The 27528-nt window shown below is 43.0% G+C and overlaps 2 protein-coding genes across 9 annotated transcripts in view; both read left to right on the top strand.

The window, feature by feature from the left end:
* pkp4 (plakophilin 4) overlaps positions 1-20849 on the top strand; it is a 73872-nt gene extending 53023 nt beyond the window's left edge. For all 7 annotated transcript variants that reach the window (XM_070975940.1, XM_070975934.1, XM_070975933.1 and 4 more), the window contains 14 exons: positions 1630-1840; positions 2906-3038; positions 4255-4468; positions 10728-10911; positions 11754-11871; positions 12482-12673; positions 13325-13498; positions 13782-13932; positions 14848-15040; positions 15451-15535; positions 15752-15869; positions 15978-16118; positions 16901-16965; positions 19793-20849. In XM_070975940.1, the coding sequence (XP_070832041.1) occupies positions 1630-1840; positions 2906-3038; positions 4255-4468; positions 10728-10911; positions 11754-11871; positions 12482-12673; positions 13325-13498; positions 13782-13932; positions 14848-15040; positions 15451-15535; positions 15752-15869; positions 15978-16118; positions 16901-16965; positions 19793-20038 (2225 nt within the window). In that variant the 3' untranslated portion in view covers positions 20039-20849. The remainder of the gene's footprint in view (positions 1-1629; positions 1841-2905; positions 3039-4254; positions 4469-10727; positions 10912-11753; positions 11872-12481; positions 12674-13324; positions 13499-13781; positions 13933-14847; positions 15041-15450; positions 15536-15751; positions 15870-15977; positions 16119-16900; positions 16966-19792) is intronic.
* Positions 20850-23281: 2432 nt separating this feature from the next.
* dap1b (death associated protein 1b) lies at positions 23282-25806 on the top strand. Of its 2 annotated transcripts, none has more exons than XM_070976043.1 (4): positions 23282-23523; positions 24642-24738; positions 25087-25153; positions 25286-25806. In XM_070976043.1, exons 1-4 carry the CDS (start codon positions 23454-23456, stop codon positions 25400-25402), a joined length of 351 nt encoding a protein of 116 aa, XP_070832144.1. In that variant the 5' UTR covers positions 23282-23453; the 3' UTR covers positions 25403-25806. The 2 variants fall into 2 exon arrangements, with proteins under 2 accessions (XP_070832144.1, XP_070832145.1); XM_070976044.1 differs by having other exon boundaries at positions 23365-23523; positions 25090-25153.
* Positions 25807-27528: the final 1722 nt, after the last annotated feature.

The raw sequence follows: 27528 nt of genomic DNA, 5'->3' as shown, positions 1-27528 counted from the left end.
TGTCAGACAGAAAGGGTGAGACATGAGTTAATAGGCAGGTACTGATATGTCATCCTGCCACAAAGGAGTCCATTACCCGTGTGTCACACTGAGAATGAGAAGAAGGATGGAGGGGCCAGGGGACAGTTTGGTTACCCGCATCCACAGCCTTCCAGCTCTTCGGATGTTGGCATTCTCATCTCATCATCGCTCCTGCCTCAGATACACATGCTCAGCTTTCACTCACACACACACATGCACACTTCATTCAGCCTTCTTCTTGGCACACAGGAGATCTGCTTAGACCGATAAGTTCACTAATAAATGCTATTGATGCTGTGAAGAAGCCCCCAGACTAGCCACTGTAATGTGTTTATGCCAGCTATATTGAGAAAAGGCGAGTGGGGTGGATCTGGAGGGATGGTGTTCAATAAGGAGTCTTTGTGAGAGCTACCTCATTGGAAAAATCCAATTTGATCCCAGCATTTTCTTTGTCATGTTTAGAAATTAATTTTGAATGGGCCATTTTCCCCCACAGGCTTTCCGTGCATTCTTTGGCTTTTTCATGAAGCTTGTACTGTACTTTTTTGTGTGAGTGGGAGATATTTATGTTAAGTAGAAGTATTGATCCTTGCATGAAAAGATAAGGAATAGAATCCAAATAGTTCTGCTAAAACTGCCAAGCTGCACTATGTTGATTGTAATTTGTCTTGCAGTGTCTTTGGCTCTGTTAGGTTACATTGGTAGATAAACATATTGCAGGATGGTGCTGTTGCCCAACACAGAAATGCACTGATGTGAGAAATTGTGTTTTTGGAGCAGCACCACAAGTTGACGTCTTGGCTTCTGGGAGGAGGGAGTTTGAGCACGCACATGCTCAGTGCTGTTGGTAGGCTGATAGGGATCTGACCGGTGCAGCAGTCATGCTGCCACACATCACGTGGCTCGGGTGAGAAGGAGGGCTAAATCCAAAGCGCTTGTTTATGCAGTTCTGTGTTTGTGACCCATTGTGTTAAAAAAACTAGGTCCTAATATCACTCGGAGCAAATGAAAGAGGAAAGATGGCTGAAGCGAGATGCTGTCAGGCTAAATATTGGACCGGAAGGATGGCTTCTCTGCATGTTTGTGCTTGTGATGCTTCCGCTTTAGTAGTGTATCTCTGACTGTTTCTGGACCTGGTCATAGTTTACCATTGCCTCTCTGTTGTGTTTGGCAAAGTTAGCCTCAGAATACCATGGTGCAAAGGACTGAGAGCGCGGCGAGGAAAGGATTTGTGGATCATCAAGCAGGTTGAGGCTTCCTGTCCTCTTTGAAAACAGCAGGATCCCTCTGCTTTAACACAATCTTGTGAAAACAAAACAACGAGTGAACCGCCCCTTGAAGAGGACTTCTGCTTTGTGGAACCATGGGAGCTGTGTTTTATCCTCGTCATTAATTGGTTCCAGATTTTAGAAGTTGCTGAGTCTGTCGGAACGGCCGCATGTTTGTATTTTAGCTTGGTTTAAAGTTGTATGCTACCGGCGTGCAAGACTCAGAGTTTAGCTGAAAAGGTCTGAATGCTGCTAATCTCCACTCACATGGTTTTGTTGGCTCGTGTGTGTTTTTTCTCTTAAAACCTTTTTCCTGAATGTTTTGTATTTTGGCCCCCAGGTGTGGGGAGTCTCCAGCGGACACCCAGTCAGCGCAGTGCCATGATCTACCAAAGAAACAACTATGCTCTCAACACGGCAGCCACCTATGCCGACCCGTATCGCTCAGCGCAGTACCGGCCCTCCGATCCCAACTACGCTCGTCAGGCTGTTGTCATGGATGACGGTGCCACTCGCTCTCCCTCCATAGACAGCATTCAGAAGGATCCCAGGTAAGCACTGCTCACGTTTTACTGTAGCGCTGTGTTTCTACATTGCCTAATGTAGTCAGTGGTTAGTAATCAGTCCAGTGTAGCAGGAACCAGTCATCCAAAGGGACTTCATGTGCTTATAAGGCATCCCTGTTCTGCTGGGTCAACACCAGTCTCCTCTTACTATTCAAACAGGGAGCCCCCTGGTAGTCACATGCAGCTCCGGCCTTTGAGCTGGCTCTACTATGCCTGGCCACATAACAATAGATTCTCACATATACTGAAGTGCTGCGTCTGCTCTTGTCGTACAGACACATGTGAGCATAGAAAGTGGGTTGGCCTCTGCAGTAAACCCCTGACTTTGCACATTGGGAGCTTTCTTTACACCCATGTATGTCGCTGTAGTGTAACTACTTCATTTGAGTGCACCAGGAGTACATTTCCCCTGGAAGATTTGACAGGATTTGTATCCAGGGAAATCCACCTGTATGTTTTTCAGCATTGGCTCATGGGAGTGTGAAAACATTTTTGCGAAATTGAGGAGTTTTTTTTTTCAGATTTTGCTGTTTCCATCAAACTTTTTGAATGCAGTACTTCAAAATGTAGATTATGATATGGAAACACAGCTAGTGAGTTAATAGCATGTCTGCCACAACTCGAACACTGGTAATCTTATTTTGCAACTAGTTTTGGATCCATGTAGGAAGCTGCTTACTTTGCTAATTATGTTTTCTTCATCAAATAAGAAGACAAAAGAAATGTTGATAAGTAACATGCCAGTTGGTATAAGCAGCATTTTTTTTATTTACTTTAGAGAGTAAAAAATGGTTCCTAAGTATATTTCAGCTGCAGTCCGGAGACAATACATTCCTCGCTCCTTTCTTCAGTGTACTGCGTACAGAAAAGCAGTAATCCAAGTGTGACCAAAGTGGATTGTTATATAGAACCGGATGTGAATGTCATTTCCTGGGCTTATCAGTTTGCCCTGAGGCGCTGAAGTATTCATTTTGAGGGAAACTGTGCCTGCGTTTCTTTTTCTGCCCCTGTCGTCATGCTGATACCTTTGCACCCCACTTGTAATTCTAGAGAATTTGCATGGCGTGACCCAGAGCTGACGGAGGTGATTCACATGCTGCAGCACCACTTCCCCTCCGTGCAGGCTAACGCAGCCGCCTACCTGCAGCACCTGTGCTATGGCGATAACCGGGTTAAGGCAGAGGTAGGTACTGATCCCACGCTGTGTCAAAGAGAATGACTTTGTCAACATCTGTACTCAAACCACCTTAACTTAATGTAATTCTTACACATTTTGGAGACTTTTTGTGCATTCATCAGTGGCAGTTGCTTCATGTTTAAAGGAATGCTGCAGTTTATTATAACCAGGGTTTTATTTTGGAAGCTACAACTATTTGTTGCATTGTACTCAAAAATCAAAGGCGAACAATTGAATTTACATGTAATCATGCATCACCGTCTACAGACCAACATTCTTATTTTAGCCTGACCTTGCAAACGTTCTGTAATTGTGCACACTCACAGCTTTCATGTGCAGCGGGTGATTATAAGCAAGTTTGGTTCACTTTTGGTTTTGCCTCCCAGTTCATTTGTAGCTAATCTGCCAAATCTTCTGGCTAATCTCGGTGTGGGCTGTTGCATGATAGGGCCTATTTTTAGCACTTTTAGCACACATTCCAAGACTTCAGAAATTATTTTGGTGTAGACAGCGCAAATTATATATGTACCAAAAGTGTGTCCAAAGCGAGACACAGTGGCTCAGCAGACCCTTCTGCTGCAGATTCCCTCACATAGACACATTCACAACACTCACTCAAGCCATAAGCCAACGATAAAATACCCATAGCATGCAGAAACTGAATAGAAAAAAAAAAGATCTTTTTTTTATTTTTTCTCACCAAACCTTAAAGGTCAAGCTCGTCCTCTCTCACCGTAATGTGTTTGGGTGAAAGAAGTTGAGCTTTTGATAAGAAGGCACAGAAAGAGGATTAAGACTAAGATTAGATTTGAAGAATGTGGGGTTTTTTTTCTCAGATGTCAAGTGCCAGTATATCACAAAATGATTCATGCTGTACAATAAAAAGCATGAAGCTTATTTTAATAGAATTGTTCTTACCTTGTAGCTTGATTCTTTTCTTCAGATCAAAATGTAAATTTAGTCTGTCAACCTACTGTACCATCTCCTGTGGTTAAGGTTTTTTTCGATGGCCATGGATTAGCATTACTTTTCCAAATAATTTATTTTTTTCTGGTATGAATAAATTCCCTGTGTGTAGATTCTCTTGTTACATGAATAAATGCATGAGTTCTCCCTCCATAGAGCGTAAGCTGGGAAAAAAAAAAAAAAAAAAATGCTGCTTGTGGCCAGAATATTTTTCCCACCTGATAATGGTGTGTGATCTCATTCACATTGTCCATAGGTGTGTCGACTGGGAGGAATTAAACATCTGGTGGACTTACTAGACCACAAGGTCCTCGAGGTCCAGAGGAACTCTTGCGGAGCTTTGAGGAACCTCGTTTATGGCAAATCTATGGATGAAAACAAGACTGCTGTGAGGAACGCAGGAGGGATTCCAGCTCTGCTCCGCCTGCTGAGAAAGACTGTAGATGCAGAAGTGCGGGAGCTTGTCACAGGTAAGTCAGCGTGTGTGGAGAACAGATCTGCACATGTGAAATGAATTCTGAGCTTGATGGTTTCTCCTGCATTATGTAGCGTTCATCCCTCCACCCCATTGTTACATTCCTCCACATAACGATGCTCCTCCATGTGGCATTAAAGAATGCAAAGTTATTCCTCCTCTCATGTGCAGTTTGAACTGATAATTAATTTCTTCACTAATTTCCATCACAATATTCCAGAGTTTAGTTACATCAAATCCAAAGACAGAGAAAAGCAGCAAATCGTCACCTTTAAGATGCTGGAGGCAGAGAATGTTTGACCTTTTTTACATAATCAATATATTTTTTAATAACAAATCAAATGATAATGTGAGAACAACAGTCACCTGAATCTGCTGCTCCACAGCTTCACAAAGCTTCATCATGAGCATCAGCTCATGTTTAGCTGTCGAGCTTCACTCTCACCGCTCTTTATGGAATTGTTTTTAACGGCAGCAGGCAGCTGTTTTCAGTGAAAAGAGCTCTATAAACCTACTGTACACCACCTGCTCATCACCAAACAGGAGACGGACAGTTAGAGGCTAGCTGGTAGCGTAGCAGCAGCTAAAGAGTCTCATGGTTCCCAAAGCACAGAGTGAATATTGGACTTACATTATTCAGGCGAACACAAACATAGCTTGAAATTAATGATTAAGTTTTTCTGCTGGATGTTTAAATATGCAACTGTTTGCTAACAAATTCACTGTATTAACTGAAAAGCTGATGATGCATCAGTGTTGTGTTCACAACTGCCAAAAGAGTCAGGTATTGCAGGTTTAACTGATTAATCAAACCAAAGTGGTTGTCTAATGTTTGGTCAAACGATTAAAAGATTAAGCGACTCATTCCAGTGCCGTTGTTTTCCAGCACCACCCCCTTTGTTTTGTAATCATCTTGTTTTTGTTTTTACATTAGATCCTTAGGCTGTCTGTCGTGAGGTTACAGCAGGACGGGAACATTGTGCAGAAGGCGCTGAATTATTTACCTGACAAACCTTGGGGTGTTTCAGGAGGGCTGGTTACAGCGCTGCGTTGGTCTGGTTGCTCATGACTGATGATGTGGTCTCTGAATGTAGTTCATGTTTATCTGGTGCTGCCTGTCATGGCTAACCATACAGTGTTGCTCCTAGGGATTAAAAGTGAATTAAGATACTCTGACTAAGCGGTTAAACAGGCTGCTTAACGTGGTCAATCCTAAGATTATGATTTTCGTAGTAACACAGTCATACACGCTTTTCCTTAAGTTGCTGCGACTGCTGTCACTGCTGCTTATTATAGGTGCAAAGAAATGAAGCCACATTTCCGCAGCGCTCATATGCAGAGAGATTTAGCTCCTTCTCTGTCTGAAAACAACCGTCGCTGACAGTCAGCTTGTCTGTCTCCTCCTCTCTGCATTGGACTGTGATCACTAAGCTCTGCAAACAGGGTATAAATCCATGTTGTTTAGGATCAGGGTGGAGCACTACAGAAATAAGCAAGCCAAGGCATTTGGCTCCCAGGTGGCTGAGTCAGCTGTTTGAGCTCGACTCCAGCCCACACTCTAACATGGTCTCGGGTTACGGTCCAGCGGTCCCTCGAAGGAAAACAATACAACCAGAGTACGAACACAACACTCTGGAGCCTTTGTATGTTGTCCAGGAGGGGATTGTTTTCAGTTTCCTGTTTCAGTTGAGTGTTTACTTTGCTTAACACGTACCAAAGGACAGAATAATCAACTTTTTGAAAAAGCATTTTGTTTCTGCTCATTTTGTGTTTGGCTTATAGCACAATTAAGTACATGGGAGTTAATGGCTGAAAACCACAAAAAAAAAAAAAAAATTCTTTGCTCCCTCCCTGTTCAAATCTCTAAAGGTTGTACAGACACGTGTTGCCCAATCAGAGTAAGCAGCCTCAATGTGAGCTCTGTTTTTAAGTTTTTTACCTTCCATCCACTAGTCTGAGAGTGTGCTGCGGCTAATTGGTAGTTCAGGCCCCAGGATGTGGAGCAATTAGAAAAGGTCAGCAGTGCTGCATCACCTCTGGTTAATTACAGCTGATGAGAACAATCCACATAAAGAGCTTTCAGCTGGATGACAAGGGCATCCCACACCAGAGCTTGAAGTGGTTCAGACAGCAATCGTTCACTCACCTCGTGTCTGCTTTTGCTGTTTGGCCAGTAGTATACATAAATGAATTCTAACTCCTCTGAAAGCAGCATCACTCTTGTCAAAACTTCTGAGCCAGAACTTAGCTTGAGAAGCTTTTGGGGCTCCCTTTGTGTCCCTTGCTCTTTGCCGACACCGCTGGGAGGTCCAGGTGTCACCTGTGCTTCATTAGAAGTAGCTGTAAGAGCAGTCCCCCTCCCTGTTACAGGTCAGAGGTCGTGTTGTGGGGATACACAAACACAACCTCGGCTCCCTTACCTGCCTCGTCTCCCTGCAGCTGTTGCGGTTATTGCTCTGTCCTCAAACAGCCCCTCAGATCAAAAGGCCAAGCCTCACAGCACTGCCTCCATATACTTGGGACACCTGAAACTGGCACACGCACACACCCACCCACCCACACACACACAAAGGCAGTGTTTTGTTACCCAGTGTTAGATATTAAATTGCTCCCCTTATCTTGACTTGACTTGGCAAACTCGAGTGCAGTGATCTATACTTTCCATTTGTTACTGGAAAAGACAAAACTCTGGATCTTGTTTGGTTAAGCAGTAGGGCTATCAAAAGTACCTGAGCCAGTTCTTAATCATCATCTTCCTCCTGTACTATTACACTACCGTCCACCGCCACACTGGACTGCAGTCATACTAGGGCTTGGTCGGAAACGCTTCATTCTTTTGTGGAGATTTTGAGCCGCAGCGAGTGTCGTGGTATTTACACACAGCGCTGTATTTGATGGCATTTAAGAACTTGCCAAATTTAATTACATTTGGGGTCAGTTGCACTTTAGCAAAATGGCAAACTCATTAAGATTAAAACCTGTTTTTACAACTCTAATCCTTCTGACCTACATACAGAACAGTGAAATATGAAACAACTACACAGTGAAGGTTACATATTTTAACACCATCCTGGTTTTTTTTTTTTTTTTTGGTCTGGTCAGATATTGTTTGATCTAACAGATCAAAAGTATAGTTTTTTTGGAAACTGGTGAACTTGAAAAATGTAGTACTCCATCTATTTAACTGTTTTTTTTTCCAGTTTGTCAAACTAACACTTCTTTGGAAAAGTTTTCTGGGTTTACACAAAGATTAGCAGAGTAGCATCAGCATACAGAAACCCAGTGCTGGTGTCGATTGCTGTGTTTGTTTTGTTTGAGAGCAAAGAATGAGGAGGTTAAGACCTTTTGATCATATGAAAATGAGAAACTATTTTCGATCCAGAAATAAATCTGTTTATAGCTGTAAGCAGCAATGCACTGACTTCCATTGCAGGGAGAAAATTAGAGACGCCCACTAACCTCAAAAGCACACATCAGGCTGCTCGTCTGAGCTTTAGTCGATGCAGCATTGACAAGTTTCCAGTTCAACTCGCAAAAATTGAAAGGTTAATAAATTGGGCAGCTTTTGAATGGTCAGCAGCTTCTCACAGAGTGAAGTAAATGCCCACCCACTCACCGCACCTCACAAAGTCGATGACATGCTGACCTGTGGTTTAAGAGATGAAGGTTGTCAAAGTAGCGCTCGACTTCTTGGGAATCAACCTATAAAAGATCAATTTAATCTGTGCGTGTGTGGTAGAGAGGTAGTCGTGGTTTGTATTTAAGCTTGGTGAGTGAGCACATAGATTAGAAACATGGAGAAACTGAGCATTCTGGCATTAACAGTGAAAAATACACTGTGGTGAATCTGTGTTGGGAAAGAAGCATCTTTTTGGTGACTAGCTTGCTAGCTAACAGGTTATACAGTAACATGTAGAGAAGGTAACTTTGAAGTAGTTGGATATGATGGACTATTATACTAAAATTACAGGTTGAGATGCTTTACAATTTTCTTGTTGTTTTCTTCTATACACATCACATCTTACATGTCTGTCCTGGAAGAGGGGTCTCAGATTATAACTCTAACCCTAACCTCTAATCTGTAATTCAGACTGACATTTTCATACCACTATGAATCTGTTTAAGCAGAGTCTTTATATGCTTATAATAAGAATGAGAGTATGCCTAATAAAAGGTTTCAACTGGTACTGTAAAATGTTTCTTTGCACTGGCATTGTTAGTTTGCAGAGTTGCTTGTGGCAGAAGAAAAGGAAAAAGAGCAGGCGAAATTAGAAAACTTTCAATAAAGGGGTGGCATCATTGATTAATATACAAAACTAGTGAACAGTTGTGGATAACGTGAGCGGAGGCAGGCAAATGTCCATCCAGTTTTCACTTCAGTTGGTTGCTGGATCAATGCTTCAATAGCTGTTAGACGTTCTAACAAGCTTCATATTTTCTCCCTCTCCATGTGCTCTCTGGGGCTTAGCTCTGGATAGGCTGCTGGCCCTGATGTCACAATAGTGTTTACGTCAGGCCAGTGTTTCAAAGCCAGGCCAAGGCACCTGAGAACATGCCACGGTGCGGCAAACACAGTTTAGGGCGCACACGCATACAGGTCTGCTCCATCTGACTGTCAGATATGACTTATGGGTATTGCCGCTAGTGGTGCACCACTGACAGGGCTGTCAGTCACAGCTCAGTGAATTCATCTGTTGATTTCTCCGACACACTACTGCCTCCATTGGAGCGGTCTGAAATCCTGCAGAGAATGTTGAACAAATTGACATTAGAGTGGGTGTGGAGGAACTTGCCTGAGAGGGATGCAGACTGTGGAGGTAAAAGGACCAGCGAGGTTGGTCAGCAGGCGTGAGAATTAATGTGTTATTGGCGCAATAGTGGTCCTATTTCAGGGCAATCCTTGTGTGTCCAAGTGTCCCGTGAGAAAGGTAAACACAGACCTGAGCGTACTTGCGCAAGGAGCAGAGCAGGATCACCACGGTAGGACTTGATTGAAATGTATCCCACTGCCTGAGTAGAGCTAAGACGTTCGCCCACCTGATGCTAGTGTTTCGACATGCAGCCCCACGTACACTGCTGGCAAGCTCTGATAAGAAGCATACGCTGCATACTAACTTTTCATAGCCAAGTCACTTAATTCTCAGTTTTGTCTTGATATTTTGTCAAAATAAAATGATGGACGTTCAGTTAATGGTTTTTACTGGTTTTAAAGCACTTTGATGTGGTGTTAATAAGGATAATGGTAAGTGAAATGGCTGGAAGAGACGCTGCTTGGCAGACGCATACTGTATCTGTCTATATAGCTTCTTGCCAGCGGTGTGTTTGAACTGGGCTCCTGGGCCATATTACAGACTATTATTGTCTCCTTTGGTTCAATTAGAGAGAGAGAGAGAGAGAGGGGGAACTGAATGCTGAGAGAAAATAAACAGTGAGGTTAAGAAAGAAGAAGTCAGTGATTAGTTTTGAGGCGTTTTCCTGTACGAGGTACAGACACACACAGAGATCATGTTCTGTGAATAAAAGTAAGTCATGAGGCCGTCATATTTGGATCACTGGCACGCATGCTGTACATGCACTTTGTAGTTTTATTGTAGCTGCATTTTTGTAGGTAGCCCTTCATCTTACAGCAAGTTCCAGCTCAGGCAGCATTAGCCTCCTCCAAGGTGGCTGGTGCCCGGCAGAAGTCAGCCCGTGCTTTAGTATAAGCCTAGCAGCAAGGGGCAACTAATTAGAAGAACATGCTACATGCTGACTAATCCTCGGCAGATGCAGCATCAAAGGCTGCCAGAACATGTGCATGATTATCAGTGGTTACCAAAAGTATATTTGAATCGAGTGAAACGATGGTATCATTTCAAATGACTGAGCCTTTGCCATATGGATCTCCGCCCCGTCCTCTTTCTTGTTCCCTTCTTTTTTTCATTTCAAGCTAATAATCTTCGCTCCGAGGATATTCTGCTGAGATGAAATTTGATGTGAACGTCTGATGCCTTGGTAGAGCTCTTGTTTTGTTTGTTTGTGAAGTACTTTCGCATGGTTTAGGTGTGTGCGTGAGAGAGAGAGGGAGAAAGACAAAGAGAGAGAATCTGTTTTTGTGTGTGTGTCTGTGGACACATCCACACACTCAGCTATTAAAAGGCCAAGCTGTTGGTATCTCTGTAGGTTTACCCTAACTGCACGTGACAGCTGACATAACTGGGGGTTCACATGCTTGTCTTCTCAATGCACAAGTTTGCATGTGGGTGTCTCCGCAGGGGTGCTGTGGAACCTGTCGTCATGTGACTCCGTCAAGATGACAATCATCCGGGACGCCTTAACAACTCTGACCAACACTGTGATCATCCCTCACTCTGGATGGAGCAGCTCCACCTTTGACGACGACCACAAGCTGAAGTTCCACTCCTCCCTGGTGCTGAGGAACACCACCGGCTGTCTGAGGTAACCACCTGAAGAACACACTTGGCACTAGCACCCCAAGGTGGACAACTGGTGCTATTACATCCAGTGTGGCTGGAGGTCATACTGTAAATAGCTATGTTCATGTTGCCTTTGAAGAAAATGTAATGCTGTATGTAATGAGTGACCCACCACAAACATAAACAAAAAACATGTTTTCTAGACATTTTTAGAGACCCGTGATGAGTCACATTCACGTGGCTATCACATAGAACGGTGTGTATTTTCTCATAAATAATGGTCTTAATGCACAAAGTGCAGAGGACAGACTTGTTATCATGCACATTTTAATGAAAAGCTAGTATTTTAACCTGTCTTGGTTAGCCATGTACGTTTCATAGACTATCACAGTCAATGATGTAATATTCCCAGATTCTCTCCTGAGGCTACTTCCTTTGAAGACATTGTGGCGTATGAGGAGTTTAGCCTTTAACTGGTGACAGCCAGTTGAACTGAGTATGTGTGCGTGTTTGTGTGTGTATCTCTTTGCATGTGTAGATATGGCTGTTTGTGTGTGCAGGCACACTTAGTTCTTTATTTACTCAGCAAAGTGCTATAATGACTTCAGTCAGACCACACACACACTTCATACATTATGGATGGTGTACTGGGATGGCAAAACCCACATTACACATTCAAGTAGAACACACACACACACACAGAAACACACACAGAGAAACACACAGCTGCCTTTTTGTGTATTTGGGTATGCTCATTTGTTTGTTGAGCAAAGCCCTGAATCAAAGGCCTAATTCATTTGTGTGCATGTGTGTGTCTGTGTGCGTGTGTGCGTGCATGCGTTTGTGTGATGTTCTTTTTAAAAGGAACCTGAGTTCAGCTGGTGAGGAGGCCAGAAAACAGATACGCAGTTGTGAGGGCCTAGTTGACTCACTACTCTATGTCATCAAAGCCTGTGTAAACACTTCTGACTTCGACAGCAAGGTACGCACTAAGACACACACACACACTTAGCTAGGAGGAAAACATGCTACCACATGATAACAGGCTCTGGGGAAAAATCCCACTTAACCCTGTTTGAATCATTTTAATGTCTGACTCTCAGCAAGTCTTTCATGTACTTTCTTACCCAAATCAAACAGCAGACATTCAGAATCGGATAGACCAGCTCAGTGGCCTGGTTTACAATGTATCGACATTTTTCAATAACAGCAGCAGAAATTAAATCACTGTGCGCCATTAAAGACATTAAAAGTCAAATAGCTTGTCTGCGATGTGGAGATCGCGTCTCAATTGTGTCGTAATGCATCTGCTCATTGACGTTATCTGCGGTAAAACCTGCACAGCACTCAAACAGTGTGGAATGAAATCTATTTGCTCTGGTCCAGATATTCTTTCCAACTGGAGACCCTTGCATTTCATAGCTAATTGATTTGTAACGCTGTAAATAGCAGGCCTGTGTACCACACACTGGCTGTAGATACTGTAGTGTGCTGCACGCAGTTTATTGTAGTGAAGCTTTTGTCATGGTGATTTAGAAAGCTGCTGCTATAACTACCCACCCAAAGCCCTGTCTCCCTCTGCCTGCCGTCAGATTGTGGAGAACTGTATTTGCACTCTAAGGAACCTGTCATATCGTCTGGAGCTGGAGATGCCCCCCACCCGACTCACAGGGGGCCAGGAGCTGGACGGCTTACTGGGCAGCGACTCGCCCAGTAAAGAGGTCGATTCCAGCTGCTGGAGCAGAAAGAAAAAGAAGAAAAAAAAGAGCTCACAGGAAGAGACAGTGAGTATGGGGCTTTTAAACTGAGGCTCAGATCAGTGAAAAGTTAGCATTATCAACGTTTGTTCAACACATAAACTACTGTTCAGAAGTATGAAATCGTCTGTCACAAAAGTGTGATTCAGTACAGTGTGGCTGAGTGGACTACTCTACATTTTTGAATGGTCTTTCATGCTTTTATGTTGTCGAAAGTCCTCTTTACAAATATGTTATTTTGTATGAAGGGTTTACACAAAAGCTGTGTTTTGTACACGGGGAACAAAACGCTGTATAATGGTTGGACCAGACTGACAAGTGAAAGGACAGAAAGAGACAAAGATGCCTTTGAGCAACATAATAATATAAGAACTCACCACTCATTGGTAAAAGAAGAAAAAAATGAAGCTAAGCATCAGAATCTGTGCAGATTTAAATAGGAACAGGGTCCTGTTTCAGTGTCAAGTGCACAATAATGTCTAATAAGTTGGATTTAACAGGCGTGTTGCTCAAGCAAAGCTATTCACAAAACTTCAGCATAGAAATAGAAGGTTAGTCTGAGCTCAGCTTGATCAGAATTGGATCCTCCTTAGTCCAAAACTTTTACAAATCTAAATAAATGCATTTGGTGTCTGAATTTTGCTTATCGATGTTAAAACACTGTGGTTGTTTACTCAGTGGGACGGTGTGGGACCCATCCCTGGCTTCTCCAAGTCTCCCAAGGGGGCAGAGATGCTGTGGCACCCTTCGGTGGTTAAGCCTTATTTGACACTGCTGGCTGAGAGCTCAAATCCTGCCACTCTGGAGGGCGCCGCTGGGTCCCTCCAGAACCTGTCAGCTGGCAACTGGAAGGTACTGCACCAATATTTGTGTATCTGTGTACACACAAACAAAGACACACATCCTCTTTTGTTTTTTTGCACACTGTTAAATGTGATATTGTCGGAAACAAAGCATCTGTTCAACTGGTTTAAAAGGATTTAACAGCTCACCTCCTCTGTGTCAGTCAAAGCTGACGTCAGTTTTACACTTGGAATCACTTGTGCTAAAATGCAGCATCAAGATGTCTGTTTTCCTGTGTGGCATCAAGACTCTTTTGAAGGTTTAATCTGTGTGTGTGCTTTTGTGTTTCTAGTTTGCAGCATACATCCGTGCAGCAGTGCGGAAGGAGAAGGGACTGCCCATCCTGGTGGAGCTGCTGCGGATGGATAACGACAGAGTGGTGTGCTCGGTTGCCACCGCTCTGAGAAACATGGCACTGGATGTCAGGAACAAGGAGCTCATAGGTCAGGGGTCACACGACAAACATGTCAGACTGTAAAGGATTCAGATGAGTTGAATAAGATGATACGCAAACATGCACTTTAACCTGCTGACAACATCCAAGATGTCAAAATAATGTGTTTAAAATCAGTTTTTAAAGTGAACCGCAGAAACAGAAACAGGCCATTGTGTAACGATTTGAACGATTCGGTATGGTTTTTCATTCAGCTCACTCCATTAAACAGTCGCATTTAATGAAAAACAAGTTTTTATGTGCTCTCTCTGTGGAATTGATGAGGAGTTACAGTTCCAGCAATGCAGGGGTGGTGGCTGTAGGCAGAGGGGGAGGAGTTGCAGCAGTGTTGGTTTAAGGTGCTTTTGTGTGTGTGTGTGTGTGTGTGTGTGTGTGTGTGTGTGTGTGTGTGTGTGTGTGTGTGTGTGTGTGTGTGTGTGTGTGTGTGTGTGTGTGTGTGTGTGTGTGTGTGTGTGTGTGTGTGTGTGTGTGTGTGTGCGTGCGCGCGCGCGCGTGTGTGTGTGTGAGTGTGAGAGAGAGAGTTTGTGCTGCATGCACAGGACCTTCAGCTGGGCTGCTCTGCTGAAGGAGAGATAGGGGAAACAATCCTTTTCTCTAACACCAGGATGCACACAGTCTGACGTCCTTGTGATGATAATGCAATGTCATTTAGGAAAACTATCTACCTCCCTGCAGTCTCAAGCAAAATTAATATATCATTCATGATAGAAAAAGAACAAAATATAGTTTAGGTCACTGTGGCTTATCCATCCACGTATACATTATGTAGCATGCAAAAAAAAAAATGTGTATGTGCGGCAACCCCATCCCCTCCCCCCGTGCATAACCTTCTGGTCACAAACCTGCTGTACAGTAATGTCATAATGTGGTAGCTGCATGTCTCACTTCCCCTCCTCCCTCTCAGGGAAGTATGCAATGAGGGACCTGGTCAATCGTCTCCCGGGGGGGAACACCAGCCTGCTGTCGGACGAGACCGTAGCGGCCATCTGTTGCACCCTGCACGAGGTCACCAGCAAAAATATGGAGAACGCCAAGGCCTTGGCCGACACGGGCGGCATCGAGAAGCTGGTCAACATCACCAAGGGCCGAGGAGACAGGTACGTTACAGCAGCATGTATTTCTCATTTAACATGTGCACATGCTCAGATGCACTGCTGGTCATCAGCAGTATGTGGCTGTGCTGTGCAGATTATCCTGGACATTGTACAGTGGGAGTTCTGCACAAACACTCCCCCCCGCCCCCACCCCACACACACACACACACACACACAGGCATTTAATATAGCTGCAGGGAAGGTGGTTTTGTGTGCATTGAGGTTTAAGTCTCTGTGGAATGATGGAACAGTACTGTAGCTATTTCTAGCCTGCTTTATATTCAGCAATGTGTCAGGTTAAAAACACTCTGAGGACACTCTGTTCAAACTGTCCCGGAATATTTACAGTGCAATTACAAAAGTGATTCAGGAATAATCAAATATGCATGATTATCTTTTTGTCTGTTTTCCAGGTACTCTATGAAGGTGGTGAAAGCGACTGCTCAGGTGCTGAACACCCTGTGGCAGTACCGGGATCTGCGCACCATCTATAAGAAAGTAAGAACATTGAGACTGATGGTAATCGTCCATGATCCTAATTCAACATTGTTACATTTGTACAACATGTTTGGAGTTTAATTGAAAAGAAAGACATGGCTAACACATACCAAAGGGTATGTGTTAGCCATGAAAGAGCAGTTTTAAAGCTGCTACAGAGTTTTCCAGCACTGCTCTAGTTATTCAAACCACCATTTTTCCTGTTTGTCCCAACAGGATGGATGGAACCAAAACCATTTCCTCACTCCAGTGTCAACACTTGAACGGGACCGGTTCAAATCCCAACCCACACTGCCTACCAGCACCATTCAGATGTCCCCAGTCAACCACCCTGGTAGGCTCTAGTTCGCCACAGACTCTGCCAGATGAAAATAGACGCCGCCAGTGAAACAGGAAAACCTCTGGAATTTAATGTTAAAATGTGGTTTTCTCCTCCTCACAGCTGCCAGTGCCACGTCGTCTCCTGCCGTGCTGGGCATCAAAGAGCATAGAGACGCTATCAGAGATTATCAGAGAGCACAGTCAACTATGCAATTTTATAATTACCAAGGGGACAACAGTATCCATAAAAACCAGTATACAGGTACTTAAACAATGCACACATCTGAAAGCTATTTAGAGCACTTACAGCTTGCATATCAGTGGTCTTTAAAATCCTGTTCAAACAGTATCCACTATCTGTACCTGACTGTAATCACAGGCTGCCCTGTGGTCGTCTCCATGCGGTGCATTATCTGTTTTATCCCTCATAAAGCTCCAAGCTGATGCCAGACAGTCCTCTCTTATCTGCACCAAAGCCTGCCAGCACTGAGACAGTCAGTTGCTTTAATTCAGACCCCTTCAGAGCAGTTTTTGTGCTGGTGATGGTCTGCGCAGCAGTACAGCGAACTGGCCAGCCAGTGGTGGACGCTCCACAATGATGCCATTGTTAGCAGGCCCAAGTCGCAGCATGCAGACAGGGGCAGTGAGTGGGTACCCAGACATACTACAGCCAGTCGAGAGCTCTCGCCAGCCTGCGCTGGTTGGCGGGCGCAGGGGGCGGGCAGAGTAAACAAAATGAGCCGCAGCCTCAACAGTCCATGCTCTGCATAGCGAAGTGGAAATTGTGTTTCAGGATTCCACCGGTCAGATGAAGTGCCAACCAAAATACCCATCCCATGGGTTGTGTAAACAACAGAACAGCAGTGGCCAACTCAATTATTTGGTGTTATTTCTCTCCCCAGCTCAGCATAGCACTTCTTGATCCTGCTCTATCTAAATACAGACATTTGCCCAGTGGGGATGTTCTGACTTTTTCACTGATATGAAATGAAGTGTATCTGCAAGTCCCACAAAACTGCTTCTTATATTTTGGCTTTTTTCCAGGGTCTGGACAGCCTTCTCCATATTACTACTCATCACCCACAAGAGAGGAGCCCAGAAGAACACAGGTGAGTGTCGCCGTTCTGCATAGATGTTTGGTTCTACTTCACTGGCTCTGCATTGTGTCTGTAACTGTGCATTTATTTTTTAAGTTGATTGTGCAAAATATTTATTTATTTATACCGTAGTTCAGTTATTAATACAGTAGTTTACAACTTACGTAGACAACAGTACATAGCTTCCATCACAATGACGTAATAGCATCACAGGATTCACATACAATAACACACACTGGTAGCATGTAGCACAGAGTGATGTGCGTGTACAATTTTTAATTATTGCTGTCATGATGTCACTGTGCTTCAGCTGTTGGTGGAAATGTCTGATAAGTTTGCATGTTTGAAGTCAGAAGCTCAACATCAAAAGGAAACCAACAAAGTTTTGCACCGCGGCAGAAACGAATGCGTATTTTCATTATCGTTTAATCTGTTGATTATTTTCTGATTATCGTTTAGTCCATGAAATGTCAGAAATTAGTTGATAACACCCATCACAGTTTCCCATAGCCCTGGGTGATAATAATAATAATAATAATAATAATAAAATACTGAATTTATACAGAACAAAAACAAAGTTACTGTGTTTCACATGCTTGAAACAGGATTAAAACGTGAAAGGACTGGGGCAAGTAAAATAACACGCTTACAATGATGCAAAAATAAAAGGGAATAAAGCTCCCCAAAATAGAGATAAGAACAACAACAATATTAATATTAATAAAACAGATAAAACACAGTGGAAATAAAGCAGAATGGTCATAGCATTAATAAATACAAAGGCTTTTCTAAAAAGTTATTTTAAAGATGTCCTTGATTCTTGGAGCCTCAGATCCTCCTGCGGGGAGTTCCAGAAAAAGCAGCTTGAACAAGATAAAGTTTAACATTTACAGGAGCAACTAAAGACTGGGAAAGATGTGGAACGCTCCAAAAACACCTGTTTGGATTATTCCACAGGTAAACAGGTCCATTGGTAACAGGTGATAGTATCATGATTGGGTATGAAAGGGGCATCCTGGAAAGGCTCAGTCCTTCACAAGCGAGGATGGAGCGAGATTCACCACTTTGTGAACACATGATTGGATAAAGGATGTTACTACATGGACTCGGGAACACTTCGTGAAACACAGTAAACAAATGATTATTATGTATTTAAGTTTTACACAGTTTCCAAACTTCTTTGGAATGGGGGTTGTCGGAAACGTTTGACAGTATTGGTACTAGGCCCTTGTTTGAGATCCCTGCGCAGCGCTGTATGATCTGGCGGGGGCGAGCAGCTCTTCCACCCCACTTGACTAATACAAAGAGACTGACACGTATTCCACTGTGGATAAACGGCGATGCTGGGAATGACCCAGCACATCAGCTATTGTCTGAGCCAGAGTGAATGTGACTGCTGGGATTGGGATGGTCTGGGTGCGTCTCGGGCACCTGCCACTGCGGGACACGTCCATGTGTGCCCATTCAGATAATGGGCACGGTGAGAAGGAGGGAGGAGAAGGGGGAGACAAAGAGAGAGCTCTCTTGTGTCCTTCATCCCATCACATTTAGTTAATGCGTGGGGACACTCATTATCCCATTTATTTCAGACAAACACAATTCCATCTATCTTCTGGATTTCTGCCATTTACCTTGAAGCAGTTTCCTGTTGCATTAATGGACAGAGACATGTGCTAGAAGGTGATTGATTAGCTTACCGGCTGATAAATCATGCTGATGCTGCTGAGATGGTAGTGTATGCTGTGTCATTTTAATGCCATCAAGTGGAAGATTGGTTGTGTTGTCAATGCTTTCTTTGTATTCTTGACAGTGGTGGAAGAAGTATTGAAGTCCTTTGATTAGTTAGCCAAACCCCCATAAATCCACAGCTCGATGGTTTCTGTACAGATTTAACAAACAGGATTTTACATTTTAATGAGCTTTAGAGATGCTGCCTGGCAGATCTTGTTTGACAGGCCCAGGTGAGATCTGTCCCCCTGTTTTCAGTCTTTATGCTAAGCTAAGCTAACTGCTGGCTGTAGTCTGACATTTAACAGACAGACATGAGAGCAGAGAGATATCAATGCTCTTATCTAACTCTCCGCATGTTTCCCAAAATGTCCCAAAAAGTATTCCGTCAAGTAAAAGTAGAACAATGTAGGAAAACAAAAAATAAAAGCACTTGCTGGCCCTTGTTAGTGTTAAATTATTATGCAGCATAATAAATTATTAGATTGCTAACACTGATGATGAATTAATATCTGCGCACCATTTTAATTTTACATAGTTAGTTCATATGCTACCAGGTAACGATGCATCATGAGAGCTTAAGTTCTGAATGAAAATTGGAATCTGCAAAGTAACCACTAACTGTCCCTGTTACATAATAGTAGTGGAGTAAAACATACAGTATTTACAGTAGTACAAACATACAGAAGTTTTAAGTAGTATAAAAATGGAAATGCACACAAGTAACTGCTCCGCTGCAAAAGAAATGTTGAAAACGACCACATCTTGTTCGGTAGACACATCATCAGTGAGCTGCAGTCCGTCCTAACCTTAGCAACAAATGCTCTGTGTTTCCTGTCAGTGCTTCACAATAAAATCCACCTGTTGTTTTGCCAGTAGAATGCTTTTAATGAGCATTAGCATTGAGCTACACATAGAGAGGGCATAACAGAAAGGAAATGCACTGAATTGCTGAAAGATGTCAACCATGAAGAGTACCAAAAGCAGTAACTTTGATTTCGTGAGGATCGTAACTTTAGTAAATGTAGTTCGTTAGCTGCCACTGCTGCCCCTTGCTTATATTGCAGTGGAAATCAGCTCACCGTAGCTGACCTGTCTCTTTTCCTTGCAGCCTGTGTATTATACAGAGGAGCCGGGCCGGAGGAACTACGATACGTACAGAATGTACCTGAAGCATCCCCACGGCTACGACGAGCCGTACTTGGAGGACGTCATCACCTACCCGCCCACGGTCGACTACAGCTCCCAGCCTCACGGACTGAAATCCACCACCAACTATGTGGACTTTTACGCTAGCACGCGGAGGCCTTCGTACAGGGCGGAGCAGTACCCCGGCTCTCCTGACTCCTGGGTATAGTCGTGGAGACGGTCCCATGTTGCGATCGAGAACCTCTTTACATCCCCGATTTCTCATTTCAGGGTGCGAGGAGGGGCTGGGGGCAGAGGCGAGGAGCCGGCCAGCACACAAGAACTGAAACTTTTTCATGAACTTTGGCTTTATAAGTGTGTTTGTTGTAAAGTGAATGTGTGTGTATGGAGGGGAGTTCAGCTGAGCGATGGCAGATGGAAAGATGGAATGTGTGCCAAAGAAGGAAATCAAGGAATGTTTTTTTTTAAGTTATTTTTTTATTTTAGAAGAGGAAGAGGGAATCACGCTGGGGGTCTGCGGAGGGACGATACCGGACACTAGCGTGAGGAGACGTGCGTCCTGCTCTGTCTAGATGTTAGTTCTATTTTCTTTATGAAACTCTTAGCTGTGATAGCATGATGAAAGGTGTGAGTCATGTGAGCGAGGGTCTGCGGTAAGAGCCAAGATGGGGAATCATGTATGTGCCGAAGCCAAAATGGATCATGAACTCATATCTGTTGAAAAAAAAAAAAAAAAAAAAAGATAGTAAACTAATGTTAGATTGTACAGAGGGATCAAATTGTACCTGTACTTAATGTTGAAGCTGTGTAATGCCATGGAGTCTTGTACATTTCTTTCATTTTATTGTAAATACAGAAAAAAAACAACATGTTACCTGGTTTACACTCATCAGCACTGGTTAAAAAACAAACTTGTGCCATGTTAAAATCTCTATAGATATATAAATATATGAAGAAATATGTGGACACAGATGGCATCATAACACAACCATGCTAAAATAATAAAGGTCAGTTTTGTTTTTTAAACACCTTGTGGAATTGCGTCTGTTCACAGCCACAGAGCAAACATCTCTCACGCTCCCTGTTTACTGCCTTTCTGTGCACACAAACAAATGTGGATGCGGGGAGATGCAGAGGAGAAATCAAACACTTGTCTCTTTTTGAAGGTTTTTCTCTGCAGTTATTTCGGCTCCCGTGGGACAAAATGTTTCATTAACTTGTATTTACACAAACATTCTTTGAACCAGCGGACCTGTGTTTCATAAAACTGCACTGCGGAGGCGCCCCCAGCAGAACGCTGAATCCTACCAACAATGATCAGTCGGTGACCCTGTGCTTACACTGTGGCAAATCAGCTATTCCCTTGGGATCAAAAAAAAATATTTCAAAAAGGGGTTCTTTCCAAATACTGACACCGAGTGCAAACACACAGTGTAAATGTATTAACAGTGAGGGATTTGAAGGTAAGGCTGCTGCCAAATGTGGAAGCTTAAGTTAAACTTCACGGAGGACCCGGCCAAAACAACAAACTAGCTCTGGATTAAAAAGTAAATAAAATCACACTAGCAAAGTAGAAAATGTCACTTTGCAGTATTAAACCAAACTCCCCGGCTACACAAAGGAAACAATGACCGAGGGACTGATTCTGCACTCAATGTCCAAACAATGACGAAAAGGCCATGAGGACCAGATGTGCAGCTCTTCAGCCTTCACTTCATATAACCCAAATGGTCTGTGATTGGCTGCAAATCCCTGCATTTACCAGCCAATGGTATGGCAGAGGAGACTGCGAAGAGTCTGAGGAGTAACACAGCACTTGACATTTTCACATGCCCTTTTAAGAGGATATTAGTAGTCTGTAGGTAAATGAATAATACACAATTCTTTTTAATGACATGGGGTTCATCACAACAGGTTGCACTAATGCAACCAAAACACTTCACACCTGTCTCAGGATCAACTCTTGCACCAGAACACAGACATCACTTGCATGTTTGAATGGATAGTGCAACAGTATATGTCACAGAAATGCTGCAGTGTGCTTACGTTGGCTGTATGTTGCCATTCTTGCAGAGAGTAATGTACTACATGAAATTTAAGTCATTTCAGCGATGCAGTACAAAACTATACGTCATACTTTTATAGTTCTCATACTTTTATAGCCTCATGTCTTCTCCTGTGATCCACCTGGGAGAGAATCTAGCCCGACCCATCACTGGCAATCTTCTGCAGGAAAGTCCAAACATCCAGCATTCACTTCGCCCAAGAGGGACATCTGATCACGTGGCTGCTGGTCTTAAACTTTCCACCTCCACGAGGAGATGAATATCTCTGTGGGGTTGAGAAATGGAGAGGAAGGTGGAGGAAAAAGTAACACCATGCTTGAATGGGCTGTAAACGAGTCTGATCAGAAGAGAAACATCACATCGTCCCATACAGTTCAGGATGCCTCACCTGGCACAAGTCATAGAGGTCATCAAGGAAAGAAAACAGACACTCTGTTGTACGTCTCTACCGGGAGAATTTTTTGCATTTATTTTTATATGTAGATGTAACAGAATGCAGCAAATCGCATGAACTCTGTGTGATGTCAGGTTAAGACCTGGAGTGGAAATAAATGTTTTGGTGGTGGTGAGCTGAAACGAGAAAACAGCTCAATGCGCTCAATGAAAGCATTTTGTGTCAAAGAAATGCAAAAGGATCCTCAGTTTACTCCACATGGACATCTGTCATGCAGACTGTTGAAAAAAAAAAAACCTTGACCATAGCACAGCTGAGTTTTAAACCTCTGAGAGGATTTTAGCTATTTAAGTGACCCTGCTCCAACCTGCAGTGAAGCCACAGAGGACACTTTGCAGACACAAACGATCTGTATTTTGTGTAACTGTAGGAGCAGGCTGGAAGCCAAATGTGCTTCTTCTTCTGCACACAGTTTGACTGCCCTCCTCCTGACTCACCTGTGTGTTTGGACATCACCAAGGTAAACGGCACTTTGAAGCACGAGAAGCTCTAAAAAAAACGACAATATGCAGCCAGAATAAACTGGATCCACCTGTGAAGATCTAGAAGACCTTTAGTTTAAACCATGAAAGTATGAAGAAAATAAACCCCACAGTGCAGATCTACACTGACATCAGTGTTTCAAGATGCACAGTACTGCATATTCTACTGACTTTATACATGTAATATACAATATACTTCATATGCTGACTTTATATACTTATATTTATATAAGTATTGATTGACAGTTTCAGAGCAGTTGCCTAAAATAACTGTTAAACAGCATTAAACTTCACACTGTTGTTATTGCAGTTGTGTGGCGGGTGGAGTTATGGGCTCCCGAGCTTTTCAAAATAAGAGGCAGATAAAATCTAAGTCAGAGCTGTTTAAATTGATGCACACAAACACGTATTTCTGAGGCGTTTATTGTAGTAAATGGTGAATCTGTGTCAGTGTCACTTCACGAGTTGAGGATGAACAGCAGTGAGAGCAGTGAAGTCAGGCGTTTCTCCGGCTTCCTGCAGACACACTGACGTCGCCTGCCTTTGAGAATAAAAGCAGCGAAGTGGGCGTTCAGCACAGTTTGCTCCCTGTTTGCGTTTTCTCCGGAAAAGTTTGTAGAAATGGTGCAGCAGCTGTCCAAATGCGGGTCGAAGGAGCCTCCTCTGCTGAAGGCTGGCCACCCTCCAGCAGGTAAACTGCTGCTCACTCTCACTTCACGCACTTGTTTGTTTCTGTTGTGTTTTTTAACCAAAGCGTTGTTGTTTTTCTTCACCGCTCGACCCAGGCACAGGTCCGTGCACGTCGGGACCAAACTCCTCTTCAGGGACTTTAATCCACTTCTTTTCTCCTCTTATGTTGATTGATTGATTGGTTGCCTCGGGAAACCAAGTGATTTGTTGATTTCCGTGATAACTGCCTGGCTGGGCTTGTGCCGCCGTGATTTTCAGCCACATGCTTTTGTTTTCCCGCAGGCCTCAGGAAAGTGACACGGTGTTCCCGCTGCTTCAACCCGCAGATTTGCACAACTTAACGCAACATCCTGCGCTGTGGTTAACTCTTGTTTTGTTGTGGTGCCTGTATTCCTTTGCATTTGCACATTAATAATGCAGCGTCACTTTAAACTGACTCTTTACTGCAGGTGTTTTTGTAATTGCGTACTTTTTGCGTGCATGTATTAAGTGAGCATTGCACTTAATTTATGTGAAAATGCTGAAATGGATGAATAGCCTTATTTTGCATGTCAAAGCTTTTGAGTCTGTGGCTCTTTTTCTCGTGACTCCTTTAAAAATGAAGCGAAGTCTACTTGTGTGACCCCACATCAGTGTGTACATGAGTAGCTGAACCAAAGCGTCGCTTTCTTTTGTTATTTTCGTTTCACTGTAATAATTTTTAGGAGCCTAAAGAGCGTTTAAAAGTGGGACCTCAAAATTAGACATCATGAAAAATGAGAAAAATGCAGTTTTGCATGAGGAAAGTATTTTTCTTTCTTCCTGTTTTAATCCGCTTGTGACCTCTCAGATTATCCCTGACCCCCCCAGCTTGCAAGCAACTGTTTAAGATGTAGGCTGCTGAAGTTACTATAGAGCAATGACCTGCTATCATTCTTTGACCATCTGTTTAGTATTTTAACAACACTATACCACAGCAAAAGCAGTCCTACCTCAAATGGTTCAGACTGTTGTTGCTGTGGATTCTCGGCTGAAGGTTGTTTCATGGAGGATTTTGTTTTCAGCGGTGGCATCCCTGCCAAACACAGGTGCATACAGAATACTGCTTTTTCAGATAACCTCTCTTCTCTGGGTCAACAGTGAAGGCGGGAGGTAAACGGGTGGCCAAGAAAAGCTTGGAAGAGAGTGCCACCCATGGGACTCCAGAGAAGGAGACCAAGAGGTCTGATAAACTGAGGTAAGCCCAGTCTGCTGCATCTACAGCATGGAAGAAATGGGTTTGAAGTAGAGCTGTCATGATTAGTTGATGGGAAGAAAATGAATAGCCAGCTTTTTTAATAAAAGATCAAATGTCAAACGTTTGCTGGTTGCAGCTTTTTGAATGTCAGGATTTGATTTAGCCTTTAAGAAAAATGAATCGATAATGAAAGTAACTGTTAGTTGCAGCCCTTATTTGAAGTTTCAATTCAAAGAACATGAAAATGGATGTTACTTCAAACCTTAGGATGTTAGAGTACCCAGCAGCATTACTGCAATTTGCTCTAAACTGAAGCGAAACTCCTGTTTGAAGCCTGTGATCTTGCAGCAGGTCCCTCGCCACCTCCAACAGGATGCAACAAGTCGGTATTCTTCTGGCAGGAACTCTTGACAAGGTAAACATCAACAGTCCCTTTTTTAAAAAGCCGTTTATAACTTTGCACGACAAGTTTCAAACTGGATTATTTAGTTGCCTCTCATGCCCCAGTGCCTTGTGGGTAGTAATAAACTGCCTGACGTGTTTGCAGCTGAGCCATGACTTTCCAGAGACGCCCGTGAGTGTGAGGCACAGCAAGGTGCGACCTGCAGTGGAGAAGTCCCACTCGCCCCGGACCTTTTTCATCCAGCAGCCGAGGAAGTTTTGAGCAACATGTGTGTTCAAGAGCGCCCCAGAGGGAGCCGTGTTAAGTCAACCGTGAGCAACAAACATGAAGTGTGAGACACACGAGGGGACTGACGGGTTGTCTGAAGTGTCAATGGAAAGAAAGCTTTCATCGAGCTCTGTATTTAGAAGAGAAAATGAGCTTTTCCAGTCTGTGCTTATCTGTGAGAATACTGCAAATCAGCATTTAATATGCCTTTCTCTAGTGTTGTAAGAAATGTTGTAGTTGAATTTACCAGCTGATGGAAAACAGATGCTGTTTAGGTATGTTTAATGTGATGGTTGGGGGTTGTAAAGTGGGTCTTTTGCGGCTGTTTTTTTCCAGTATAATCTTCACTATGTATTGCTTGGCACTTATTAGATTTAATAAAAAATACATTGCATGGCATCCTCTTGATTGCAGATCTCATCATTCTCCTGTGTTTTATGCTGTAAGCTTCAGTGACCACTAGATGGCAACGTTTGACTGTTTGTAAACTGGAGGCTCAAAAGTCTTCCCAAATCAGCCTAAGGTGCATGCACCATAACAATTCCGAACTTGATCACTTTTTAAAGCATGTATTCCCTTTTAAGCATACCTCTGTGTGTTGCCATAACAGGTTTTAACAAGAAGCTCCAATCACCAAATCCTGTCTATTGAAGTGTTCCAGAAAACTAGTCCTCCATGTTGCCAAATGAACTGTTTTCTCTGGATCACTGCATTTTGTTCAAGCTTTGATTTATAGCTAAATGGTCTGAATGGAAGAAAATCACTGGAACGAAATGCAGCATGTACAACAAATTTGTTGTATCCTGACCACTGTGTACATGTGCAGAGAAAGGCGCCTCCGTATGGATGAGACAAGACAACCACCCAGAGGTTTGTTTATGTAAGACTGGATGCAGAATGCAAAATGTAAAAGACCACAGTATATTTTGTATCACCGTTGCTGTGGGACAAGTGATTCTTAGATTTTCACTCATTTTCTGGGATAACTGATGAATGCCGGCTTGTATTCATGAACACGGGCCTGGGGTGCAGTGCAAATGAGGTGGAAGAAGAGATAGAGGAGATGGATGGCCAATTGAATCCTAAACCGTTTGTTGTCTTGCACTTTGCATCCTTCAGTCTGCTTACCTGACAGGTTCCTGTCATTGAGTTTGTGCTGAACAAACTGATGGATTTGATTGCGCACGGGCCTTTCTCATAGGGGACTAACTGACTTGCCATAGTAGGAAAAGCGCAGGTGTAACTGATAACATAAATGCTGGTTCTGCTCTATGCAAGTGTGCCAGTGAGCCATGACAGTGCGACAGTATGCACAGTACCAGGACCCCGAAACTGAAGCAGCTCACAGCCATCACTGATTTTATTATTTACATCTGTGATAAGTCAAAATGTCCTCTGAATAACCTCTTTCTTGGATAGTTATGCACAGTAAAGACCAATATAAAACAAAGTGCAATTCATTTTACGCTTCATCATCCATTAAAGTCCAGTTTTAAGATATATTTGAGGAAATTCCACGTTGGGCATGCTGAGACCATTTCCTCCCAGGCAGATTCAGTAGCACACTGGCTGGATTAAACCATGCCATTTTTGTGCACGTGCTTCTCCTGTCCAATAACTGTACTGACTTTTAATTTACAGGGGGTGTAAGCTGACTATAGGACATGCTGTGCACACCCACAGAATGTGCAAAAAAAACCAGGATGCAGGAAGTCTTGCTTATTGCTTGATATTGAATGGCACAGACATTCAAAAACCAAGGCATGCGGTACTATGGAAGCCCATAAGGAACTATATTAAAATGCTAATGCAAATTTAAAAATGTAATTCTACATTAGCATCATAATTGGCCTTTTATGTGTGTGTATTTGGGTAAAAATGAAAATGCAATTATCCAATTATCGTTTTCATTTTCACACACTCATACAGGTGTTCGATGGCCATATTAAAATGAAAATGGAAAAGCTGTTTAACGTTTCACTTTCAAAGATTTAACTACAAAAAAAAAAAAAACACTATTAAAATGCAATAAGAGAAGCATCATCCCTAGTCTACTGCATTTACATTTACATGTCATCATGCTCTAAAGTGGGCAAATCTATCTATCTATCTTTGAGTAT

This window comes from Chaetodon trifascialis, chromosome 12, assembly GCF_039877785.1.
Source record: "Chaetodon trifascialis isolate fChaTrf1 chromosome 12, fChaTrf1.hap1, whole genome shotgun sequence".
NCBI lineage: Eukaryota > Metazoa > Chordata > Actinopteri > Chaetodontiformes > Chaetodontidae > Chaetodon > Chaetodon trifascialis.
Note: the sequence above shows the minus strand (reverse complement) of the source record. Positions and strands in the feature narration are given on the sequence as shown.